Here is a 26,127-nt window from a genome sequence, read left to right as displayed (position 1 = left end):
TCTCTGGTTGAATCCTACACCTGCTGCTCCCCCTAGGACTGATCTCTCTCTTTGTTTTTGCAGGAAGCAGTGGTCCTATAAGCGAGGGGCAATCTTTTGTAGCTCTATCCCCCTTGCCTTGAATGTTTACTGCTATGTCAGTAATTGATCTACAATCTCTGTTGATGTAGGCAACATCCCTTATTTTCTTAGTTTTAAGATCTTGCCTCTATTCAAGATATTAAATGGTCCTCTCGACGTGTAGTTTGGAATTATTAGGAGGTTATTTGCTTGGCATCCCCCTTTTGTTTGTTGCCTCTCTCGATAATTCCATAAAAAGTTAAAATCTTGTTGTCGAATACACTCCCCCGATTGCTGATTATCTTCCCGCTCTTGAGCGGTCATTGCACTTTCTTTGTGTGGCACTGATATGAACCTCAGGTTAGACTCGGTCTTTAGACTTTGCTTATACACTAACCACTTTTGTTTATCCATAGGTTCAGATGCTCTGGACAAATCATTCTCTTCTGGACTTTGCTGTAATCTGTCGAACTGCATGTTTTCCTTTTTTTGCTACTTATTGATAGGCTGTTGTTGACTGCTAAAGACAATCGGTCCTTGGTTTTTGCTACTGAACTGGATTCTGATTTTGTGATGTTTACTGTGGTTTTGATCGCCTGCCTGCCAACTAGTTGTTTTTTAAGTTCTACATCCACCGTATGTTGATTCCCAATGCCATTTTATTTCTGTGTTGAAAGAATAATTGCCATATATTATTTTGTTGAGTAATTTTCCCTTTCTTAGTGCTTTTCTTAGCCTTCTTTTTTGAGACTGCTGGTTCTGCCGCTACTTTGTCTTGTGTTTCGCTTTCTTTTTCATGGCTTCTTGTGTTAGATTTAACTTGTCGGCTGGGAGATCTGTCTCTTGATTTCACTTTTTGGTCCATTACCTCTAAGGGGGTTTGTGTGATTGAGATACAGTCCTTGCTTTTTTGGGGCATTTCTTGTATTTCATTTGTTTTTGTTGTTTCTTTTGCCTTGTATTCATGAGCGGTCTTGCTGCTGTTGATCTTAATTCCATCAATATTTCTGATAGAGGTTAGATCGGCAGCTATCTCCTCTTGACCTTCACCACACGAACTGCGGACGCTTTCACTTCCTACACCAGCTTTACTTTCTGTCCCCAGTTCTAGAAGAAGGCTGCTGTTTGTAGGGCTTACTTTTACTGTACTTTTAGCTGTTAAAAAGTCTGTTATTTTGTACCACTCTTTTTTTAATTCTATTCTCCTTGCTGTGTTTTAGAGCTGTTTGGCTAGTGGATTTCTGCTAATTTCTATTGCGTAGGCTTACCACCAAATCCAGTGAGGCGTCCAGATTGGGGGACTGTTGTCTTGCTCTCTTTGTTTGCTGATTTTTCCCTTGACCGGGAGCCCCTCGATTTCTTCTGGATTGCATTATATTCCTTTTCACTCAATCCCCTTTCAATCTTCCCTTATGCCTGGACTTCCTTCAGCTTGGTAAACTTCTTGGCACAAGAATGAATACTTAGTTTTCTTTAGCTGTTTTCTATATATTGTACGTATATGTGTGTATTGGATTTGTGAGTTCTACTTTTAAATCTTTGTTGTATCTTGGCAGGTTCCTGTTGTTGTCAATCGTAGCGGTACAAAAGGGGGTGGTGAAAAGGGGGTGGTGATGGACGGAGCATCAGAACCAATCAAACACTCACACCCAGTCTACAGATCTGGGTTTGATCCATCAGCGTTCTTTAGCCCACTCTGCCACCCCAGTTCAGACATGGCCATATGCAAATCAGTCTGACCCTGTGCCTCATGGGAACAGTCCAGCCCGAACTGCCAAGCCATGCCTTCCCTGGACCGGAAACAAGCTTCCTAGGACCGGTTTCTGGCATTTCAGCCGTCTTCAGCCAGGCTTGCTTGAATCCAGTGGCAAAGTGAGCAAGGGACTCACGTCTGAGCATACCCTGCCAACTTATGGCGTACAAAGCGGTACAAAAGGGGGTGGTGATGGACGGAGCATCAGAACCAATCAAACACTCACACCCAGTCAATCGTAGGGCTGTTGAGCAAGTGTATACACCAAGTTTATCTTTAGGGCGGCCTTCTTCCCAGTGTTCTTCAATCTTCTTTCACCCTGGATTGTTCAGTTCTGGTCGAGCAGACAATCTAACAGCGCTCCTCTTAAGATTCACGAAATGTCTATAACCTTTGATCCCCCATGGGTCTATGTCACGTTTTTTGCCACTTATACGTTGTGGTAGGTTGTAGAGTGTTGGGCTCTCTCTTCCTGCACTAGTTATTCTTTCTTTGTCTGATCTCCACTTGTACACAAGGTGCACTGACCTGCCACCGGCTGCACCCTTGCGCTGCTGTGTCTGTTATGGCCTGAGCCGCATGGTGCACCTTTGCGTGCACTGCCTCTTAAGGTTATAAACTGGTAGTATTGGTAAGGCATGATCGCTGTTTGTCCGCTTGCAATTTACTTTGAGTGCCCCAATTTTTCTCTGGTGGTGAGGCAGAGGTGACAGTCTACTGGGGCTTGAATACTGGATTTTGATACTTTCCGCCTTTGCTGCCACCTTACTAATTTGTCACTTGGGCCACCTATTCGTTGACTGTCCCCCCCCCTCCTTTAGTGTGGCGGCACCTTACCTCTATTTCCGGGTGATCTTCAGGAAGGGTAGGATCTCACAAATTTCAGGATGTCTCCCCTGCACACCGGTTGACCTGCCCCTTCTACCACACCTGCCTGCCCGACTCAAGCCATGGTCCTGGTTACCACTGATGCCTGAGGGTGGACCCTCCTCAACTGCTGGACTCCGACACTGCCTCTGTCTTCGCAGTCCTTCCCGGGTGCCTTTACTCGGCGGGTCTGCCGCACTCCCCTCTCCACGCGGGTTCCTTGCCACAGTGGTTCAGGTTGTGCCTCGACTGCACAACGCTCGGGCTCTGGCTCCACCTCCCCCTGCTGCTACCTCTGATGCTACCAAAACGGTAAAGAGTATGGGAGGGGGAATCTGCGCTGCGCAAACCGCACTGGCCTAACGCCGGCCGTCTCCGCACAGCCGGAGCGAAACCTCAGATCTAGCCTCACCACACATTCCTGTTTCTCTCACCTCACGAGCCGCGGATCAGCTCCTCTCCTGGCTCCCCGACAGACTCGGCACTCCAGCACCGGGGTAGTGGGGGCAGCGGGGGCAGCGGGGCCAGGAACATGGAGCAAGAAGAACGTCGCTTGGAACTCAGAACTCGGAGCAAACACAGATTTTCGGTTTCCGGGTCTCAGCACGTCCTGCATCCTTTGTCACCAAACACCTGGAGCCTGTTACAGGGGAGTCAGGATTCCCCAGAATCAGTACATCAACTCACACGCAAGAGAATAGTGAATGGGGCACACAAATGAAGGGGCTTGTTTCTGAGTTATTTCATGATGGGCAAGAAAAGATAGTGTCACAATATTATCCATAGTGCTGCAATTGGATGTGGGAAACGCATTGGGAAGAAGAGAATATTCTTTTCTTCTGCCCATTGTTCAAGTTCCTGTAGCAGAATCCTGGTATATGCCTTGCCGTCAATGTCCAACAGCGCTACAAGACGATAGAAGCTAGAAGGATCTGAACTATTGCTGTTGTTTTTTAAAAAGAGGGCATAAAATGGAACCACACAATGATGTACAACAGTACCCACTGAAAATGAAGCCCTCACTGGACATGCAAAACAGGCGGCTCGGTATTAAATTCGGTTCTGGGGCCCTGCTTTGCCCAGAGATGCTTTAGCATGACTTTAGTGCTCCCTGCTTCAATTATGTAACTGCTATTGACTACTTGATATTTAATATCTTTATGGAATTATTTCAAACACAGTGTGAGGGCAGATTGAGATTCCAAGGTCACTGGACCCCAGCACTACATCCCTCCTGGACAACCTCCACATCATTGGACTCCACCAGATCGTGACCGAACCCACGCACTCAGCAGGACACGCCCTCGACCCCCTCTTCACAACAGGAAACTCCATCACTTTCAACCACACCACCAAACTCCCATGGACTGACCATCGATGCGTCCACTTCACCTTCAGAACACCCACCATCCACAGACACCAGCACCTGCTCCCACGAAGAAACTGGACCAGAATCACCGAAGACCAGCTAACTTCATCACTCAGCAACTCCACCCCAACCATCGTGGAAAACGACGACGCCAACACCGCAGCCCGAACCCTGCACAGATGGCTCTCCGACAGTGCCAACACCATAGCCCCCGTCAAGAAAAACAACAACACCCACGCCAAGAAAGCTAGATGGTTCACCACTGAACTTCGAGAGTCCAGACGCACTTGCCACCGCCTCGAAAAGGCCTGGAGGAACACCACATCCACAGAATGCCCACAACAACTTCAGAGCCGCCACCAACGCCCACCACCAACTCATCAGAAAAACGAGGAAAAAGCGATTGAAGACAGAATCTCCACTCATACACACAACAGCAAAGAACTCTTCAACATCATCAAGGAGTTCGCCCAACCCACTAGCGAGTCCACCGACATTCCTCCCTCACAAGACCTCTGCGACAAACTCAGCACCTTTTTCCACCACAAAATTAAGAGCATCTACGACAACTTTGACGAAGACAACCAACACACTGAACCCTCACCAACCACCCCCGACACCCTGAAGCCAGCGATCGACAACTGGACAGCCCTCACCACCGAAGACACACTGAAGACGATGAAGTCAATCCACTCCGGGGCCCCCACGGACCCCTGCCCTCACCACATTTTCAATAGAGCCGCCGACACCATCGCACCCATGCTCTGCCACACCATCAACCGCTCCCTGGCAACCGCCTCATTCCCTGATGACTGGAAACACGCTGAGATCAACCCCCTCCTGAAGAAACCCTCGGCGGACACCACCGACCTAAAAAACTACATACCCATCTCACTGCTCCCGTTCCCAGCAAAAGTAATCGAGAAAGCCATCAACAGCCAACTCACCACATTCATCGAAGAGCACAACATCATCGACTCCTCCCAATCCGGCTTCAGAAAAAACCACAGTACGGAAACCGCCCTCCTCGCCGCAACAGACGACATCTTACTGGACAAAGGAGAAACAGCAGCCCTCATCCTCCTCGACCTCTCAGCGGCGTTCGACACAGTCTCTCACCGCACCCTCCATGACGCAGGGATCCATGACAAGGCCCTTGACTGGATCTGCTCCTTCCTCTCCGGCAGAACACAGCGGGACAGACTACCCCCTTTCCTCTCAGACCCTACACCTACCACCCGTGGAGTCCCCCAGGGGTCCTCCCTCAGCCCTACGCTCTTCAATATCTACATGGCTCCGCTCGTCCCCATCGTCAGAACCTACGGACTCAACATTGTGCCATACGCAGACGACACCCAACTCATCCTCTCCCTATCCAACAAACCTAACACCGCCAGATACATCTTTCGAGAAGGCATGGAAGCCGTCACCAAATGGATGAAAAACAGCTGCCTACAACTAAACACCAACAAAACGGAAGTACTCATCATGGGCCAAAACCCAGACGTCTGGAATGACACCTGGTGGCCCCCCGCCCTCAGAAGCCCGCCTACCCCCACGGACCACGCACGCAACATGGGAATCATCCTGGACTCAGAGCTCAAAATGGACCGCCAGATCAACTTCGTCTCGTCCTCCTGCTTCCACACCCTTCGCCTCCTACGTAAGACCTTCAAATGGATCCCCCTCGAACACAGAAAGACCGTCACTCACGCCCTGGTCACCAGCAGGCTCGACTACGGCAATGCACTCTATGCCGGAATAAACAGAAACCTCACCCGCAAGCTACAGAACATTCAAAACGTCACCGCAAGACTGGTCCTCAACCTGCCAAGACACTGCCACATCTCCCAGCACCTGCGAACACTCCACTAGCTCCCCATCGAAGCTAGAGTCACCTTCAAGATGCTAATCCACGCTCACAAGGCCCTCCACGACACCGGACCAGCATACCTGAACAGCCGACTCAAATTCCACACACCCAAAAGGACCCTATGATCAGCCCAGCTCTCCCACGCAGTGGTCCCCCGCACCAGAAAGACCAGATCGGGAGGCCGCTCATTCTCCTTCTTCGCGGCCAGAGCCTGGAATGACCTTCCGCTCCACCTCAGACAGATAACATCGCTCCCCGTCTTCGCAAGTAACCTCAAAACCTGGCTCTTCGACAGACCCCCTCCTTGATGGACTGGAACCTGCGAACCCCCCCCCCCCCACACCCCCAGTGCCTTGAGACCCTTACGGGTGAGTAGTCGCGCTTAACAATCACCGGATTTGATTTGATTTGAACCTGTCATCATTGTAAATATTTAAGATGCAATTCTCCCACAATTTCCTAGACTTAAAGTGATTTCATTCTGGGTTTTTTCACAATCATCAATTCGGTTTATAGAATTCCAAAACTTGGTTTGGTCTTTAAGTCTTGAGATCTTAGCAGCACATGTATAACTCACTAAAGGCAGTAGTCTAATCATTTCCTTTTTGAATTTTCATATAACGGGGATTGTTGAAGCATGCATATTGCCTTTGCTAATTCATGTAACTCTGATTCCAGTGTTCCAGTCTGCATAGCCAATGTGTTTTGAACTGTACCCATATCTTGAAGATGTATAACTGTATCGGTGTTATGTTGATTGAAAACCAATAAAGAAAATTAAAAAAATGTCTTGAGATCTTAAAGATGACTTGGAATAGATTATAAATATATTTCTTCTTTTCTTCCCACAGGCCTTTCTTTTTTTTTAATTAAATTTTCCAAATTACAATGAACAAAGAAAAAGAGATCATAGAGAGCATAGCATTGCAGTGTAGCAGTACGGAGAAAAGCATATGACAACATCGTACATGACAACATTTTCAAGTTCAGAAACCCATATAACACCAGGCATAGATCCACAGTCTAATATTCCCCACAGGAGAACCAATTATTAAATACGTCTATTTTGAAACAAAGGGGTAAGACACATACCATTCATGACTTTACTCAATTGCAGGTCTAGTGGGGCCAGGCAGTTCCTGAGTGGGGGGTCGTTACTATTCTGCGCTGCCAAATGATAAGTTTGAAACGGTTGTCAGATGTCCACAGGCCGAGAAGCCGGTGGTTGCAACTGCGCATATGTGTCGCTGGTGGTATTGCAGTATGTCATACTGTGAAGCCATGCAGTGAGTGTGGGAGCCTGTGAGCAGGCCCACTTGAGAGCTATTTTACGCTTAGCGAGAAGAAGCACTATAGCAAGAAACTAGAGCTTGGACTTGGGGAGATCATGAACATATTCCAACAGCGATAGCAAAGGTGATGGCACAACTTCAACCTCCACCATCCTAGACAGTTCCATAACAATCGATCTCCAATAGTCCTCTATTCTAATGCAGGTCCAAGTCATATGCGCAAAGTCCGCCTTCGGGGAGCAACACCGCGGACAAGCGTGTGGACGAGAGGGGTCCATACGATGCAGTTTACTAGGAGTCATGTACGCCCTCCACAGAAATTTGAAATGCAGCATTTTGTGCCAGTGGTTAGGAGACACACAACGCGTTTGAATACAACATCAACTCCACTGCAGTTCTGTCAGAGGATACCCAAGATCACGCTCCAACGCTGCCCGCACACTCGTATCATGGCATGGGAGCAGTGCCACCGCCGCCTTGTACATCTCGGCCACCAAGTGGCTCCCATCCCCACCACTAATAACCCCAGTTAAAATAGTGAAGTCAGGGGGCTCCAAAGGGTAACTATCCATGCACGCGCGCAATGCCCTCTGCACTCTCAACAGCACAAAGTAATCCATCGTAGTCGTAGTCCAAAGATGGTGCTCTTCAGTGCGAGAAAAAATGTGCATTCCTAGAAACAAATCACCAAACGTGGTCATTCGAAACTTGGCTAATGTAGGCTTCACTAGGGTCTCCTGCAGGTTGGGAACCCAACCATTTCCCACAAGTGGCAGCACGGGGAAATATAATAGACAAGCCCCTGTCACATGCTGCGGCTTATGCCATGCCCAGCTGGTTGTGGACACTGTCTGGATGTCTTGTGGGTCCCGAGGGAACCCCCGGGGCAACAGGGAGTTGAGCGTGGAGGGAAGAACCAAGTCGGACTCGGGCCGATGGTACGGAATCCGAAGATCTGTACAATACCAATGTCGGGCAAAGCTCGCCTGTGCCACCAGATAGTAAATCTGCAGATTCGGCACACCAAACCCACCCCTCTCATATGGGAGTATTAAAGTAACCCAGCCAATACAGGCCCGTTTACCACCCCATACCAGTCGCGTTAACAGCATGCATAGGTTAGAAAAGAAGCTATTATATAGCGGTATGGGGATGTTTAGAAAGAGATACAAGAATTGTGGCAGTGCCACCATCTTAATTATAGCAATCCTTCCGGCCATCGATAGGGACAGTTGCCATCAGCGTTCAATGTTGCTTTCCAGTTTCTCGACTACCGGGCCATAGTTCAGCTGTAGGACACGATCCTTGTCCCTATGGATGTGGACTCCTAGGTAATTTACAGAGTCATCACACCAGGTCAGTGGGTAATCTACCGTTCTAGCGCAGGCTGCCTCCATCAGTTGGAGCACCTCTGATTTCTCCCAATTTTTATGAAGACCCGACTGGGTGCCCTACCTCGTCACTCCCCGGAGCAACGGTGTTAGGTTGTCATCTGGGTGCCGTACTTAAAGAATAATATCATCGGCGTAGAGCGTGAGTCTCAAGGGCACGGTGTTAAACTGCAACCCTCTATGACTATGCCTTTCTAGCAGCTGGCGCACCAGCGGGTCTGGTGCAATTACAAACAGTAGGGGCATCCCTGTCACTTTCCCCGTGTAAGTGGAAATGCTTTAGTCAAAGTACCATTCAAACGAATATGTGCCATGGGCGACGTGTATAATAGCCGAACCACCGCCAAGAACCGTTCCGGCATCCCCAGTCTCTGCATGGTGGCATATAAAAAGGGCCACTCAAGCAAATGAAACACTTTCTCACTGTCGAGGAGAATGGCAGCCACAGGGATCGTCAGCGAAATCCTATTTAGCGTGGCAAACAGTGTGCAAGTATTGAGGGCTGTGGATTTATGAGAAATAAACCCTAAATGCACTGGTGAGATCAATTTCTCCACAATCAAAGCACGTCTAGTCGCCAGCATTTTGGCTAAGATTTTATTATCAAAGTTCAGGAGCGACAGGGACGATATGAGCTACATTTTAATATGTCATTTCCGGGTTTGGGTAACAAAATTATAACAGCTTCTCTCAAAGTGGGTGGAAGCATTCCAAGTTTGATGGCCTCCTGATACATATCAATAAGATGGGGCAAAAGTAGGCTCTTATATTTCTTAGTAAAATAAACGTGAATTCAGCCAGCCCGGGCGCTTTAGAGCTGTCCAGTGCATTGAAGGCTTCTGTTACCTCATCCTCTGAGAAGGGCTCAGCCAGGAATTCCTGGTGGGCTTTATCCATCCAGACAAGTGAAACCTCATTGAGGTAGTCACTATAGGCCTAAGGGAGGTCAGCAGTTCTGGAGGTATATAAGGTTATATAATACTTAAGTACCTCTCTCAATACCCCTATGTAACCCGTGATCTGTTCACCATCTTCCCCACCTAGTACTGCTATGTAGGTTGGCCTACGGGTTAGTAGCATCAGTCTGGCTAGCGTCCTACCAGGCCTTTCACCTTCCCCGTACCACCGAACGACGGCCGCCCAACTTTGCAAGTTGGGGGGATCGGTATGAACTGCACCACAATCTAACTCCACAAGCTGTGCCTCTATATGCGCAAGCGTGCGGAGCAGGGCCCTAAGTACCCCATGCGTTCTTTGAAATACACACCTCTGGCATAGGCCTTGAAGGCCTCCCAGAGGGCAGCCTCAGATTCCATTGACCCAACATTAATCTTAAAGTATTCAACTATTGCTTCCCCAAGTTCCGTGGCAAAGACAGTATTCCTCGAGGCCATAACTGGGAATCGCCACGGTCGCTCCACCCCCCCACCCCCCGCTCTAGGGATGTGCATGTTTACCTTCACAGGAGATGATCCGATACAGTACGCAAGAGATGAGTAACCGCGTCAACCCATACTGCCACCCCAGCAGACAAGCACCTGTAGTCCAACCGCGTCCAGGTGTTATGGGGCGCAGAATAATGAGTATACCCCTCCCAGTCCGCATCCACCAACCCCAGCTATTCAATAGTGTCCAGCACCACGTGCCTCACCCTCGGTTTTGCGGCTATTGTGTGTGCTGTGCTATCTCGTCCCGGGTGAAGAAACAAATTGAAATCCCCTCCTATATAAATTCAATCTGCCCCATTGTGAACTATTTGACTGTGGATGGCCTAAAAAAAACTTGGGGTCATCAACATTCGGGGCATATGTATTAAGCAGTAGCACAGAATGTTCCAGCATGAAGCCTTTAACCAATAAATAACGACCCCCCCCCCCTCATCCCGATAAACCTCCTCCTCCCGAAATGGCACCCGTTTGTGTATCAACACTGCAACCCTTCTGGCATAAGAACTATATCCAGCAAAGTATTTATGTGTTCCCCAACCCGATGCCAATGATGTCCTAACATTTGCCACAAGGTGAGCCTCTTGTAAAAATGCAATGTCCACATGATATCTTTGCATGTAGTTGGTCACCTGCTCACACTTACGGGCATTATTTAAACCCCTAACATTCCAAGACATTAGCACCACACTGGCCTCTGCAACAACCTTATTAACCTTAATCTATATCCTGTTTTTTTGACTTACTGGCATCAGGGCTACATAAGCAACACTGCAACTGAGATCTACAATAACAGCGAGTTACGAATATTCACCAACAAACCCAAATCTCCCCCTCCCACCACCCATCCCCCACACCTAACTCTGGGGGGAAGTCCCCATCCCTTAGAACCATGATGAGAGAATCATACAAACAAACACAAATTATACTGTGAACCTGCACAAACTGAGACATGCACAACTGCCCCGGGGGGGGGGGGGGGGGGTGGCAACACCCCGCTGATTCCCCTATTATTGGCATAGGGTGCCTGCATAATTGCCTGCGATGGGTCTATGGTGGCATAATAACGTGCCACAAGCACGAGTACACAGTGGTGCAGCATAAAACAGAGGGAACGTTGCATCATACTACTGGAATTTTGCAAACAGGCTTAGTGTGACTAATTAGCGGAAAAAAGGTCTGCACTGGCACCGGAGTCCAGTAGTCCTGGGTATGCAGTGGCAATGCCGTGCCTTTCTTCCTCGCAGCGTTGGAATACTTCTGACAAAACTCCTGGGCGTCCTGGGGAGAGTCGAACATTCAGGACTGACCATCAACATCCACCTTCAGCCGTGCTGGGTCCAACATCCCATATCGTAGTCCCATCTTCCGCAGGGCCACCTTCGCCCCTCTGTATTTTCTACGTGCCTCCTGGACTATGGCAGTGAAATCAGGGTAAGGGGATATGCTGGAGCCCTGCCACTCAAGCTGGCCCTTCTCGTGTGTCAGCCGTAAGGCAGTGCCCTATCCCTAAAATTCAGGAGCCAGGCTATGATCGGTCTTGGTGGGCACCCTGGGTTGGGTCGTGGCCCAAAAATACGATGTGCACGCTCAAGAACAAAGGTTGTGGTAAATTATTCATAGCCAAGCATATCTGTCAAAAGCTTTTCCACAAAACAGTCCTGGCGCCCCTTGTTGGTGGATTCGGGCACCCCCCTAATACGGATGTTGTTCCACCGCCCACGAGCTTCTAAATCCTCATTCTTGATGGTGACAGACATAAGGAGCTTCTCCATTCTCTCATACTTCTTGGCTGTCTGGGCCGCGTACCTCCAAATCTCAGATTCGACCCTCCACTACAGTCAGACAACCTTCCTGTGAGTCCAGCCTGGTCCCCGTGGAATCCAGTCTTCTGTCAAGAGCATCAAACCGGGTGTCCAAGGCTCTGAAGCCAGCCCTCAGTTCCGCCAGCAAGCTGTCGGGCCCAGCTACCTCAGCGGCATGTGACTCACCTCCCTCCGCCATGGTGGGCTGCTGCGCAGCAGTGCCAGGTGGCTTGAAGGATAGGGTGCTTTGTTTGGGGTCCTTGTGTCCCATTCTCCACGTCCTCGATGTGCTGCAATCCCGGGCGTCGCAGAAGCCTTGAGGTGGAGAGCTCAGTGATCGGTAAGGAGCAGCCCCCCAAGCGTGGATAAGGAATGCCACTGCCTAGCGCTTCACGAGGCCGCAGCACATACACTCCAGTAGGTGTATCCAGCAAAAGCGTAAATGTGGCCGTATCGCAGCAGCCAGTGCATACTCAACAGCAACAGTGCCCAGCAGCTGTCCCAGAAATGTCACAGGCCAAGACTTGACATTCACTACAGTGAGCTGGTCAGAGATGGCCAGGAGGAATCAACTGCCCCCATCAAGGCTGTTGTCGCGAGCAGGCACTGTAGTGGCAAGTTCAGTCCTCGGGGTGGCCCCCATGGTGCAAATTGGAGCGTAGCTGGTACATATGAGGGCCCCCAAACACAGTATGCTGCCTCGGTAGGATGCCCCTCAGCCCGAATGGGCCCAGCCCTCCAACACGGCCCGACCTGATGCGCTGGAAGAGAGGAGATGGAGGGGGGGTCCCCAGCACCGCAACGCCAAGGTGGGATGGGAGACAGGCAGGACGGGCGTAGTCACGGGGGGGAGGGCATGTGCAGCCCGCTGCCAGTGGAAAAAGCATCCAATCCCCCACCGCAACCTCTCACCGCATCATGCCCGCCGTCCGGTCACAGCTCCCAACAGCCTTGCAGGTCCTCGCTCTGGCTGGCTCGCGACTCAAGGTCCTGGCTTCCCTCGTGGCAGTAGGCCACACCAAATCAGTTCAGGCGGGTCGCGCCGCTAGCCTCTATCCGCCTGTCTTCCCCAGCATGAGCTGCACCAATATCTCCTACACCTCACATGGTGTCGTCGGAGTTCTGGTTCGCCATTAACGCCGCCATGATGAGCCCAACAAAGGAAAAAGCGGTAGAGCTCCAAGCCTACGTGGCCATCCTGGTCGGCGGCTTGGCCACACCCCCTTACCACAGTCCTTTCTTATAAATGGCTGTAACCTTTTGCAATGTCTGCAGGATGTTTGGATCTTTACTTCCATTGGTGCATTTCCTTTGTATTTTCCTCCATTCTACTTTTTCAGATCTTTAATTCCTGCGTGAACCACTTTTTGCTCCCTGCTTGTATTGTCCTGTCAGTGAGAGGGACGTTGCTGTCACTTGGCATTTCTACTTGTAGTGATTTGATCATTTTCGGCCACAACTGGTGGCCTTTATAAAGGCACTGTAAACAATAGAAATCTGTGTTTTAAGTGCCTGTGTACTAACTGATGTTTTCCGTACTGTTAGCTTCTCTGCTTTTCTTGTGTTCCATTTTCACTCTCCTAAGGTCATTGTAACCAACATTGCAGTTTATCAGCTCGCATTGCATACAAATCCGGAGTTGTTAGAGTTGGCTGGTGGCTGTCCAACCTTTCTGCAATTAAGTAATCAACACATTGTTTAAAAGTAGAGCAATGCCATAGGTATAGTCTAAACTAGACCATCTTCCATATGTTGTAAATTTATCACACAATGCCAAGGATATTAGAGACAAACAGGTGAAACAGTCATCTTTTTGATTACCCAATCGGACGGATTACTGATGTGTCAAAATGGCTCTCCGTTGGACACAACGTTTCTTTCAGATATACCCAGGCAATGGTTGAGGAATATTAAATTAAATTCTCAGTTACGATCACTTCCAGCCCTGAATAATGATGCACAAGTTTCTCAATCTCTTCTAAGAACTGCTTCACTGCTGCCTTTTGATCTGTGTTGTGAATTTCTAATTGAGTATTAATTAATAAGATGCTTTAAAAATTTTCGTTTATTTCAATATTTTAAAATATAGCTGCTTGAAAGAAGTGAGAAGAGTTTAGTGGTTTTAAATTCACTTTAATGGCTGTTGATATATTAATTGACAATTCTCCTGATGGTCTACGATATTTCCTATATAATACTGCTGGTATTGAGATCCCTTGCTAAAACGTTACAAGAACCATGTCTTTGCACCAGGTTTCCTAGAGACACACTATGTCCCTTTTTCCTATAAAAGAGGTTAAGTCTGTGTTTTGTAGCGGTTTTGTTAAGCCATCCACATGCCACAATAGAATGGTTATAAAGCTTGGACACTAACTTGTTGCTTATTTTCCGAATTGGTGCACTAGGTGTTTTGGCTTGCACTAGACCCTAGCATTGATGGGAGCCAGCTCCAGTCTTCGTCTCTCTTGGTTGCAGCATTAGAGGTCACATAGCAGTGTCGTTGTGTATTGTGATGTGAACTGCACTGTTTACATTGTATGGTATATCAATTGCTCCTGTGTTCCTTTAAGGATACAACGGTGCCCCTTTGTATAAGAACCTTTTTGTTGAAAGACAGTCAAAACATCGGGATATTTTCAATCTCTCTTTTGTAGATTCTCATCCCTTAATCGGGGTACTTTTCCTTAAAACTGAGCACCAACGAAAGTGATGAGATACAATGTTGTCCTTAGTGGAGTGACCGAAGTAGTTACTTCGGAGCTGGGAGTGGTTACAATCTCATTGAGAGTGCCTTCTCAGGAATTGTGGTATTATGAGATTTAAATTCATGGGCAGACTCATCTCACCTGCGAGTAAATATGGGATTAACTTTGGTGTCTTTGAGGTTGTCCTGTTTTTGTAGGTGTTTTTTAGGTCTCGCCTGACCCAGCGCATGCGCTGGTCTGGCGAGACTTTTTGAGAGGGCTCCAAAAAGTGCTACCAGGCTAGCCTAGAGCTACAGTGCATGTGCGCGGGCGCGTGCCTGCGCTTGACCACGATTACTTTCACGGCCGCACGGCCGCTTTGATGTTTACCGCGATTGTTTCAAGTTTGTGTTCCTGTTTATTGGAAAAACGTCTTGATGGTAGCACCGGTTTGCAAGGTTTGCCCTTTTTCGTTTGTCGCCTTTCATCTGCACAGACAACTGAGCTTGCAGATGTATGGGAGCTGCACATTTCCTTAATCGTTGGCCCTTAATAGGGCATAGGTTGGATCAAACATTGACGCCAAAAAGGATACATAGCTAAGGCAAACACACCTTTTTTAAAGATATTTAGTCGGTCAGCCTCCAATCCACCTACAGCTTTCAAGACCAGGCTTTTGTATTGTGTATTTTGCAGATGGTTCTTTCATAAATCTCTTTACGCTCGGCACCCTTATCCTTCCAAGTCAGGGGGAGATTTTTTTAACATTCTAAATAAAAATAGTATGAAAGTATTTCCCTAGAACATGTCTGGCTGCAAATATAGAAGTACCTCTTGGGGGGACATGGTCTGCTGCTTGGGAAGAAGGCTGCAATCTCAAGCTGCTCCAATATCAAAGGCTGTAGTGTTCACAAGTGAGGTGCTGCCTGCAGCTTAGGACTCGTGTGATGACTTGGATCCCCAGTAGCTGATTTCCCTCGTGGGACGAACTTAATGAGTGTCATCTGCTCCTCTGCACCAGTACTAAGAGGAAACTCTAGCACAGACACAAATGTGAAAGTGTGAAGCAGCCTGACATGCTTGGGCTCCCATGCACTGTCGCATCACCCGCGCGTGTCTTCGTTTTGTGACTCACTGCTTCTCCAGTACTCACCTGGTCCAACAGCCATGTTCTTGCTTCTTTCCTGGAAAGGATCCCAGAAACCAGTCTGAGAGGTACAGCATGCCTGACATCGATGAAGCTTGAGGAGAAAATGAGTGTTTGAGTCAGAACGAGGAGAAGGGGCAATGGGACTTGATGCTTGGTTTCCTGAAGTTGTTGTTAAAGTAGTGTCACAGAGGAAGACGCCTGGGGAAAGCTTAAAGGAATATTAGCAGGGGAAAGGGAGGACGAGAGTGACAGGGACTTATTGGCCCCCAATAACAGGAACAGGGTGTAGGCCATGACACCTCGGAACAGGCACTTCCTGCGAAGGATCCAATTGAAGAAATGCATACACCTTTCATCAGCCACTGTTCATTAACATATTGCGGCCTTGGACTTCCAATAAAGATTGTCTAAAAAATATATATTGACCCATCATCAGGGGTGAAATGTCCTGCTATGTCACTTCCAGTGATGTCCTGGAATGGCAGTGGCCTTGTGAAGCTTTATTGAGGAAATTTAAAGGACGGAAGAAGTTTGTTTTGTTTTGTGCATTCCTAGAGTTAGACACATAATTGTGTAGTAGCTAATAAACAGTGGATTTCATACATGTCCACGTTTTAATCAATTTCCAGCCCTTTTCCAAAGACTCGCCTGCCTTTACTTTCCTACTGCCCGAAGAGGAACTGTGCCCGACACTGCTACATCCCACCTCTGTGGCTTTAAATCTGATGAGTGCTCATTAGGGGTTTCCTCTCAGACTTAAGGGCTACAGCTGGAGAACCCTTGGTAGCACTGACATGCTTACAGTCATGAGACATGACTGCAAATTAGCAATAGCTGCAGGTATGATTGCCTAGGCATTGACGCTTCCGTGCGGATTCTGGTATGCCTGCTCTGTTATACTGATTCTGCTGTTTGGCTCCTGGGAATAAATTCATACAGCCAGGAGAAATGCGTGGGAGAAGCCCTTCTCAGCATCATTCTTTTGTTATTGCATATACCATCATGTCACCTGTGTGTGCCACCACACAGAAACAAGGAGCTGCTGTGAGCAACCAGCCCGGGACCGCTGGACCCCAGGATATTCTGTCTGGCACATAAAACCAGACAAGCATTGGCATAGCCAATAGGTCTCGCCTTTGGGACCTTATAAGTGCTTAGCCATGCAACAGTTGATGTTGTTCCACCAAGGATATTGTGCTGCATAACTAAACACTTATAACGTCCCAAAGGCGAGACCTATTAGCTATGCCAATGCTTGTTCTGTTTGCTTTTGTATGCTTTATTAGATTTTTTGGTCTTATCCTTCTTACTTAATAGTTTAAGGGATGTGTCTAGATTTTTCATACATTTGTTTTGTAAATTAGTGGTAATTTGGTTTTCCTGAGCTGTGAAGTTGGTCATTGATAACAGCTTGTTTTGCTTGCTTGGTGCTATTTTTCAACAAATCCACCAGCGGTGCGTGGTTAGCCTTAGTTGCTTTTGGCGATGCATTCACACATAACATGTTTAACGTCTTAATGTCAGCTATTAGCTGTTTACGCCATTACTGGTAAGGGACAGTGCTTATCAATTATCAAAGTGCATGCACATTTACATTGTTGAGGCAAAATCCTCCAAATGGAGATACAGGTCGCTAGAAACTGTAAGAGATCTACTTTTAGATCAATGTGTATATTAATGTGCTTGTATTCTCTCGCCTCTGATATACTTGCCTTGGTTTCGATGCCTGCTCTATGAAGCATGTATACTGAATTCAACTAGCTCATCATCTGAGATCTTCGTTGTTGTATCTCTTTTCAAGGTCCTTGTTGTTATTCTCTTGAGAAACCTCAACACTTGTCAGTACCGTTATATACATTTTTTGTTTCTGTCGCATGTATGCTGCTTCAACCGCAGATGTGAAGAAAATGTATAAAAGTCAAGGAAATTAGAGACAGAGTTAACATTAGATGCGCGGTTGCTTGGTCAGGCAAAGCTTGGTCTCACTGAGCTGCAAAATTGCTTTACGTTTGCGCATTATTGCTTAATGAGCATGTTGTAGACTTGGAGCTTGGAGAGATATTTTTCTTCCACATGGTTCATTCATTTGATTCTGAAAAGTTAATAACTGCGAATGTTTATCATTTGATTGAAACTCCTAGATTGTAGTGTCAATTAAAAGTATACAATGTAATAAACATAATAAATTAAAATGATAGGCACTCACGATGGTCTGCCAGGGCAGCCTAAGGGTCTGTAGGCAGTCACAGCAATACCTTTAGACTGGCAGTACTCCACAAGCTTGATCTGGGTTAGGTATGGGTGGCACTCAACCTGAAAGTAAAGTTAAATCAGGTCAACCTTTATGCTATCAAGAAGATGAGCAAGGGAAGCACTGGTTTAACAATGCTGAATTTAAGAGTCATTTGGTGTTAAAGCACACTCAAACTTTAGTCCCTGTAATAACATCTTTACTTATATTAATTCTTTTATCAAGTGCATGCCAATACATTACCTAACAACTTTACCAAAATATTATCAGTCTTCACCTGTCTTTCAGCAATAAAATGATGTATTTATATCAAGCTTGCATTGGCACTTCTCTGGTCATGCCGTCTATCTGGGGTTCTGGCATGTTGCCCCAACTGCCCCGCTTATTTGCACTACATTACTTTAGTATCTATCATTTATGACTGACCTGGATTGCAGTTCCATTCCCCGTCCATTGGTGTTCCTATTTGTCATTGATGTGAGACTCCCTTCTTCGAGTTCCTTACCTTCCCCCTTTTGTCATTTCCATACCCTCCCATATCTGGCCATGTACGATTTGGTTTTTCCATAGACTCAGTTTGATTTGGTCTCAGCATTTTTCCATGAATTCAAGGTGGTCTATAATCAAAGGCTATGTCAGTTATTTTAACTACTACCATCCACTTCCCTAAATCCTCTTCATCTTCTACTAGTCCTGATATGGGTTTCTTCTGCAGGAGCCCATTGCATGAGATGATTTTCCCCCAGACCTCCCCTTTTGGGCCAAAGGGATGTAGCTAGTGTATGGCTAAGCGGCAGAAAGTCAGCAGGGTTCCCATGGTTACAAACCTACATCTCATATTACTGTCTTTGGGTGTAGAAACTATTACTATCTTGATTATATTACTATATATGTATATATATTGATATTACCATGCTTGACTGTTAGTTGAGGGGTGTTTCTGTGATGGGATGCTGCTTGGTCATAATAATCCTCTTTCAGCTACTATCCTACAGGACAACAGAATACATATACAATGTGTGCCCACTTCTCCACAACTAAGGCAGTGTCTTATTTTAGAAGTAGTAAATCTTGTTTAATTTAGAGTCTTCAGGTAAGGTCTATGTTGGATATTATATTGAACTAATTTGAATGTAGCATTGTTTGATACACTGGCATTCCTACAATTGTTTATATAGTTCATCGTTATCAAACACACTTTTTTAGGTTTCTGCATAAACCATAAAAGTATTCTAAAACTATTTTAAGTAAAAAAAGTAAACTGATACAATGTATTTGTACAATAATCTCATAAATAACAAATCTCACCGAAAAATCTCATGCAATGCATAAAAATATATTATATAGTGCATATACAGTAAGTCATTGGAAGTAAAGGGCAGAAAGGAAAATGAACCCAAGGTCCCTAACTAGCCTATGTGTATCACCGGGATACCTAATAGAGAACTATGCCGTCATTTAAAAGCCACTATCAATTAATCGCAACAGGCTCTAAACTTCACTGATTTCAGAAAGTTAAGAACACATAGAATAGTGTCACCAGACAGCAATTGTAATGGTCGCAGCTGCTTAAACTTCAACCTTTTTAAGATAGGGATGATAAAGGTTTTCCGGGGAGTCCATAATACTTACAAAATATAAAAAAATGAAGCATGTCCAGCCACAGGACTCTAGGATCTGGCCTCTGCTACGCCACTGTGGCTGTGATAGCAGGAGGTGGAAGAGATCAATGCGAAACCTAGTCAGTAAAAAACATTCATAAGTGCTAAAAGGCCCTAGGAGATATGGCTCTATCGATTGCATGGTTTTCGAAAAATGAATTTACAGACACTTGGGGGCATATTATCAAGGACGGCGTTAAAATTATCGCCGGTTTAGCGGCAGAAAACCGCCGCTAAAGCGGCGATAATGGGCTTGATAATATGCTTTGGGGAATTCCAATCGAAGCCCATGTTCACACCAGAGCATGGACTTCTACTGGAATTCTCAAGGGCATATTATCAAGCCCATTATCGCCGCTTTTCCGCTAAACCGGCGATCATTTTTTTATTATTTTTTTTTATTATTCATGACAGTACATTTAAGTTCATACATCACATACATATTTTGGCAGTGGAAAAGTAACATTAATTGAAAGGATACAAAATTTTTAATTCCTAAATAAATCCCGTATCTCCGACTTTAACCATTCTCTAAAAAATTTGTTAACGCTCCCCAAATTAATAAACCGATGCGTTTTTTCCTAGCTCCCCTCAATGCATATAAATTCCACTCAATTTCATAAATACGATAGAGCTTTGATCTCCAAATTTCAAAAGTAGAAGCGTCTGGAGATAACCATTCTGAAGCAATACATAAACGTGCCACAGTCATTGCGAGGAATAAAAAATACTTATGATCTAATAAATGACTATCCGTTTTATCACCTGTTCCCAGTAACATAAGTGTAGGTGAAATTTTAAAAGGACATGCTAGTAGCAACGATACAAATGATTCAATTCCCTTAAAAAAATCAGAGAGTTTTATACAATAAAAAAAGATATGCGCTATATCAGCGTCCGGGTCCCCGCAACGAAAACATTTTCCATCATATTTGTTTCCCCAACTTGCCATACGTTTAGGAGTATAATATAACCTAAAGAGCGTCTTATAGACTTGAGCTTTTAGATTAGCGGCAAGACAAATTTCTTTTGACAATTTTAAAGATTCAGATATATCAATTAGAGGGTCTCCCAAATGTTCTATCCAATACAAATTATATTTATGTAAATCATCATTTCTATATTCCATCAAAGCCTGATAAAGTGAAGCAATCCTTTTTTGAAGGCGAATCCCTTCTAATATATTATTAGAAGATGTCGCTATCTGATTTTTAAAACAAAAGTCTCGAAGTTGGAGATATTTAAAAAATGAGGATTGAGAGAGCTGATATTTCTCTATCAGCTTAGCATATGTTAAAAATATTGCTTTATTGTCATATAAATCACCAATTTTGGAGATCCCCTTTTTGACCCAAATTTTCGCATTATTGTCCCAAAAGACTGAGGGGAGTATTTTATCCGCATCGAAAGGTGTGTAGTATGAGATTCTACCAAAATTAATCAATTTCTTAATATTTCTCCACACTCTAAACGCTGAGACCAATACCTTAAAGCGAGTATGCTTATAGTAGTGACCTTCCAGTTCCTTTAATAAACACCCTTTAGCATGCTCTCCCAGCATTAAAAAAAAAATAGAAGGAGCTTCCGCCTCATTTTTCGGGGGGTCACCAGTCAAAATGTAACTCATTTTCTGCAGAAAGCAGACATAATAGTAATATAAAAAGTCAGGCAGATTTCGTCCACCTCTTTCTTCTCGAAGTGTTAGCCATTTCATACCTCTTCGAATCTTACCAGGAGCCCAGAAGAATTTTCCACAGATAGTTTGTAATTGCTGTATCTGTTTGTGAGAAAATTCAAGTGGAATACTACGAAATAGATATAATATCTTGGCAAGAACACTCATCTTAATGATATTTCCTCTACCAACTATTGATAGTTGAAGTCGGCTCCATCTATCTAATGATTGTTTGATTTGAAGTGTAATTTCTTTCCAATTACTGTCAGTTATCTCTGACATTTGAGTTCTGATCTTAATGCCTAAATAAGTAACCTCTTCGGTTACACGTGATTCGTTAAACTGTATGCTTTTTGTACATAGTATTTGGGTTTTAGCAGAGTTTAGTTTATACCCTGATATAGCTCCAAAAGTTCTAGCTAAAAATTCAATCTCCACTATTGATTCCCTGGGATCAGTTGTCGTTATTGCAATGTCGTCTGCATATGCAAATACAGAATGAGGAATACCTGAAGCTACAAACGGTTTAATATGGAGCGAATTTTGTAAACTAATAATAAAAGGATGGATATACAGTGCAAAAAGTAAAGGTGAGCAAGGGCACCCTTGTCGTGTCCCTCTGGTGATATTAATCTTATCGGATTTAAGACCCATAGCAGCAATTCTCGCATTAGGAGTTTTGTACAAAACTTGAATTGCAGTTAAAATAGCTTTCCCAAATCCCATTCTTCTCATCACTTCCCATAAATAATCCCACTCTACCCGGTCAAAAGCTTTTTCTGCGTCGAGCAGTATCAATGCCAAGTCTCTCTTTTCAGCTTCTGCAATATCAAATAAGGTAATAACCTTATTAATATGAGACACCGTTCCTCTTTTAGGTATAAAACCGTGTTGGGTAGTTGTAACTAATGACGAGATAACTTTGGATAAACGGTTCGAAATCATCTTTGAGTAAAGCTTACTGTCGCAATTAAGTAGGGATATTGGTCGATACGAGCCAGGTAGCTCTGGTGGTTTCCCCTTTTTACTAAACACTACTATGGATGCTTCATTCCATGTATTTTGGGCAGTTCCCTTTTGTGCCATCCTAAATGTTTCTAGCATCACAGGCTTCATTGACTCAAAAAAGCATTTATAAACTTCCCCCGGGATGCAATCTGGACCGGCAGCTTTGCCATTCGGAATGTTCTTAACTGCAATCTCTAGTTCTGCCATAGTAAAAGGGCTATCCAGGGCTTCTGCCTCTATTTCGGTTAATTGATTTATTATACAAACATCCGGAATTTGAACTACATTAGACTTTGATTGCTGGGTATAAAGGTCAGAGTAGAATTGATGAAAGATATCTAATATAGCCGTTGGTGATTCTTGTACTATCCCGAATTGATCTTGTAGTTTGGGGATCAGTCGAGAAGTTGTTTTCATTTTTAATCTTAACGCTAATGAGCGACCTATAGATTCACCATATTCATGAATATGTCTTTTATTTATTAAGTATTTCCGAGCATTCTCTTCCGCCCAAACCCCAGTTATCATCGCCTTACATTGTGCAATTTTTGCTTCGGCTATAGTAATCTGTGATGCGTTGTCCGGTCTTTTTATTACTTTAGCAAGCTCTACTTCTGCAGTCTTTAATGATTCATAAAGCTCCCCCATGTGAGACCGTAATTTATTTTGGTTGTATAAACCAAAACTTATAGCTTCTCCTCTAAAACAAGCCTTGAAAGTGTCCCAAAGTATTGAAATGTGAGCGGTACCTAAATTAATTTTAAAAAATTCTGTCATCCATCCCCTCATATAAATTCTATATTGTTCGTCTAAGCACAGCTTCCTATCAAATGAAAAGCTCCTTATATCTCTATAGTCCCCTAAGATAGAGCATTCCAGTAATATGGGGGAATGATCCGAGGTAACTCTGGGGAAGGTTTTTATCTTAGTTTGATGTTGTATAGTTAAGGACGTAAAAAAGTAATCTAACCGAACAAATTTCTTATGAGGTGCAGAATAGAAAGTGTATCCCGGGAGAGTAGAGTGCCATTTACTCCATATATCAATCAACCCATGATCAATTACTAAATCATATAGGGCCTTAAATACGCGTGGTTTGCGTCCATTATAATGTTCTAAACCAGCCATTAGCTCGCAGGTGTTCAGATTAATATTGAGATCTCCACATAAAATTAACGGAGTTTTCCAATCGGCAAGTTCAATATTTAATTGTTGCAAAACTTCAGCCTCATCTAAATTGGAGCCGTAAATTGTACAGATGGTAAAAGCCATTCCAGATACTATAATTTCTAATAAAGCCCACCTACCCCATTTATCCGCTAATTTACGACTCACCGTGCAATATCCAATTCTAGAAAGAATCATAACCCCTCTGGTATTATTAGTTTGTTGAGAGGCAACCATCAGCGTATAGCCCAAATCTGTTACCAATGTCCTTCTGTCCCAAGATAAATGTGTCTCTTGTAGACATACAATATCAGGACGAATATATCGTATTTCTGCAGCTATTCTGCGTCTTTTATTGCTACAGTTAAGCCCTGAGACATTAAATGAGCAGATCTTAATACTACGTTTCATACTGACTTTTTTTTTTTATTTTTCCCCAAAATCAGAGGATAGCCATTGACACTACTTAGCCAGTAATTGAACATTTTTACACCTTGACTATCAACAAGTGAAACAAACATAACCTTTTCATCGCCAACACTCTCCCATGTTACTGTCATGAATTTTTTTTTACCATTGCTCCCCAACCCTTCCCAAACCTTACACCTTACCCAATGACCCTTGCCCCTCCCAAACCCCAAACCACCCCCCAGCCTCTGCAAGAGCCAACCCTCCCTTCCCTGAAATCGGGCTTTAGGACACAGTCCTATGGATGGATGTGAGCGTGATCCCATCGCTGCTAAACACCACGGCAATCCAAAAGAAAAAAGAAAAAGCTACAAAGGCCTTCCTGCCCTGTACCCTATACCCTATAAGTTTCTAATCTGATCACTTATCCAAATATTAGGCATTTAGTTAAACTAGAATTACCAGAGAGTTACAAAAATTTACAATGATTATACATAAATTAAGGATCCTTCAATGCTTGTAAATACTCCTTGGCTGAATTTACATTAGTAAAGAATCTTGATTTGTCATTATATATCACTTTAAGTTTGGCAGGGTTCATAACATACGCCTGGGCGCCCTTTTTTTTAAATAAGTCCACTAACTGTCGCAGCTGCCATCGAACGTCCATTGTGTACTTTGAAAAATCCGGTGTAAAGAAAAAAGTGAATCCTTCAGCCATCGCTTGAGTATTAGGCCGAGTTTGCTGAAAAATATCTTCTCTAGCTCGAAAGCTGTTGAAAGCAACAAGAAGTGGCCTTGGTCTGGGTAGGTTCTGACCAGGGCGTGATTGAATCTTGAACGGAAATCTATGAGCCCTTTCGATTTCACGCTCCCAGTCCCATTTATTCAGTTTTGGAAACGCCTTCTGAAAAAGATCTATTACGAATTTCCGTGGGTCCTGCCCTTCATTACCCTCCGGAATTTGCATTAATCTCAAATTATTCCGACGAGAGCGATTTTCCATTTCGGCCATTTTCCACAATACATCCTCCTTATTGCTATTCAAAGTCTCGGTGACCGATTTTTGTTTAATCAGTTCATCTTCAATATTAGAGATCCTAGTTTCAGCCTCCGTGAAGCGCTCTCCAAAATCCGACTGTACTTTCACCAGCCTTCTTATTGAGCCTTGTAGTTTACGACATGAATTTTGAATTTTTTGGCTCTCTAATGCCGTTTTGTCCATATGGCTCAGGATCGTCTGATAAATTGTAGCAAGTGTAATGTCCCCGGCTTGTACATCCTGAGCATTTTGAGTATCAATATGACCCTCCATCATAGATGCCTCAGAGGCATCCCTGACTGTAACTGGAGTATCCTCCTCCTCATACTCGGCGCTAGCATTCACTTCGTCCGCATCGGACTCGGACTCATGTTCAAAAGTCATTTGTTTTGCGCACTGCACGGCTAGCTCCTCAGAAGAGGAGATCGAATTCTCTGAAACCGAATAAAAATCCCCGAATTCAAGTTCAGACGAACCAGCTGGGATCATCATTTCAATAATTTTTTCACCCTCTGTAGATAGTCTAGCACGAGATGAAGTTATTGGGTTGTTAATCTCTATTAGACCTTCGGTTATCTCATTAGCAGCAGTCAGAACTTCACTCTGAGGCATTATCAGTCCTGCTTGAGGCTCGTTTAATTCCATATCTTTACGTTTTTTTTGTTCAGCAGCTAAAAATAAAGTAGCTATAGCCTGCTTGGGTTTTACCACAACCCCGGATTTTGAACTTACTATAGGGTCTTTCTCACCTGTCTTAGAAGACTGTAACTCCATAGAGGGTCCCGATTTAAGTTCTTGCAAGCGGGCTTTCCGAGTATGTTTCGGGGCCATTACAGCTCTCCTCCGGTCGTCTGTTCTCTGTTCCGCGACCAAACGCTGAGGTGCACGCCGTCAACTCTCCACCGGCTGTCTGCTCCGTACTCCCTGGCCGAGCGCTAAGTCGTCAATTCGCAGCACCTGTGTGGGTGTAACCGCTCGGCTCAGTACTCAGCGCTCTGGAGTTCTCCGCAATGCAGAAGAGGAACAACAGCCGGAACAACAGCCAGCCAGTCAGCCAGTCAGCCGTTCAACTCTGCCAGCGCGGCCGTGGACATCCTCTCCCCTGAGACCGTCGCCTCAGAAAAAAAATAAACTCCGGGAAAGTAGCATTCGCCGCATTCACCGAAAGGTGAGTGAAACCGGGGCCAGCCTTCTCCGAATATCCAGACAGGTAGCGAGGCCGTTGA

At 45.0% G+C, this 26,127-nt stretch overlaps 1 protein-coding gene across 3 annotated transcripts in view; it reads right to left on the bottom strand.

The window, feature by feature from the left end:
- Nucleotides 1-26,127, bottom strand: part of LOC146854177 (aldo-keto reductase family 1 member B1-like) — a 348,624-nt gene that overhangs the window by 160,226 nt on the left and 162,271 nt on the right. For all 3 annotated transcript variants that reach the window (XM_085650520.1, XM_085650518.1, XM_085650519.1), the window contains one exon: nt 17,896-18,002. In XM_085650520.1, coding sequence (XP_085506646.1) covers nt 17,896-18,002 — 107 coding nt within the window. The remainder of the gene's footprint in view (nt 1-17,895; nt 18,003-26,127) is intronic.

Source organism: Triturus cristatus, chromosome 4_1, assembly GCF_964204655.1.
Source record: "Triturus cristatus chromosome 4_1, aTriCri1.1, whole genome shotgun sequence".
Classification (NCBI taxonomy): domain Eukaryota; kingdom Metazoa; phylum Chordata; class Amphibia; order Caudata; family Salamandridae; genus Triturus; species Triturus cristatus.
The sequence above is the reverse complement of the archived record's forward strand: the minus strand, read 5'-3'. Positions and strand labels throughout refer to the sequence as shown.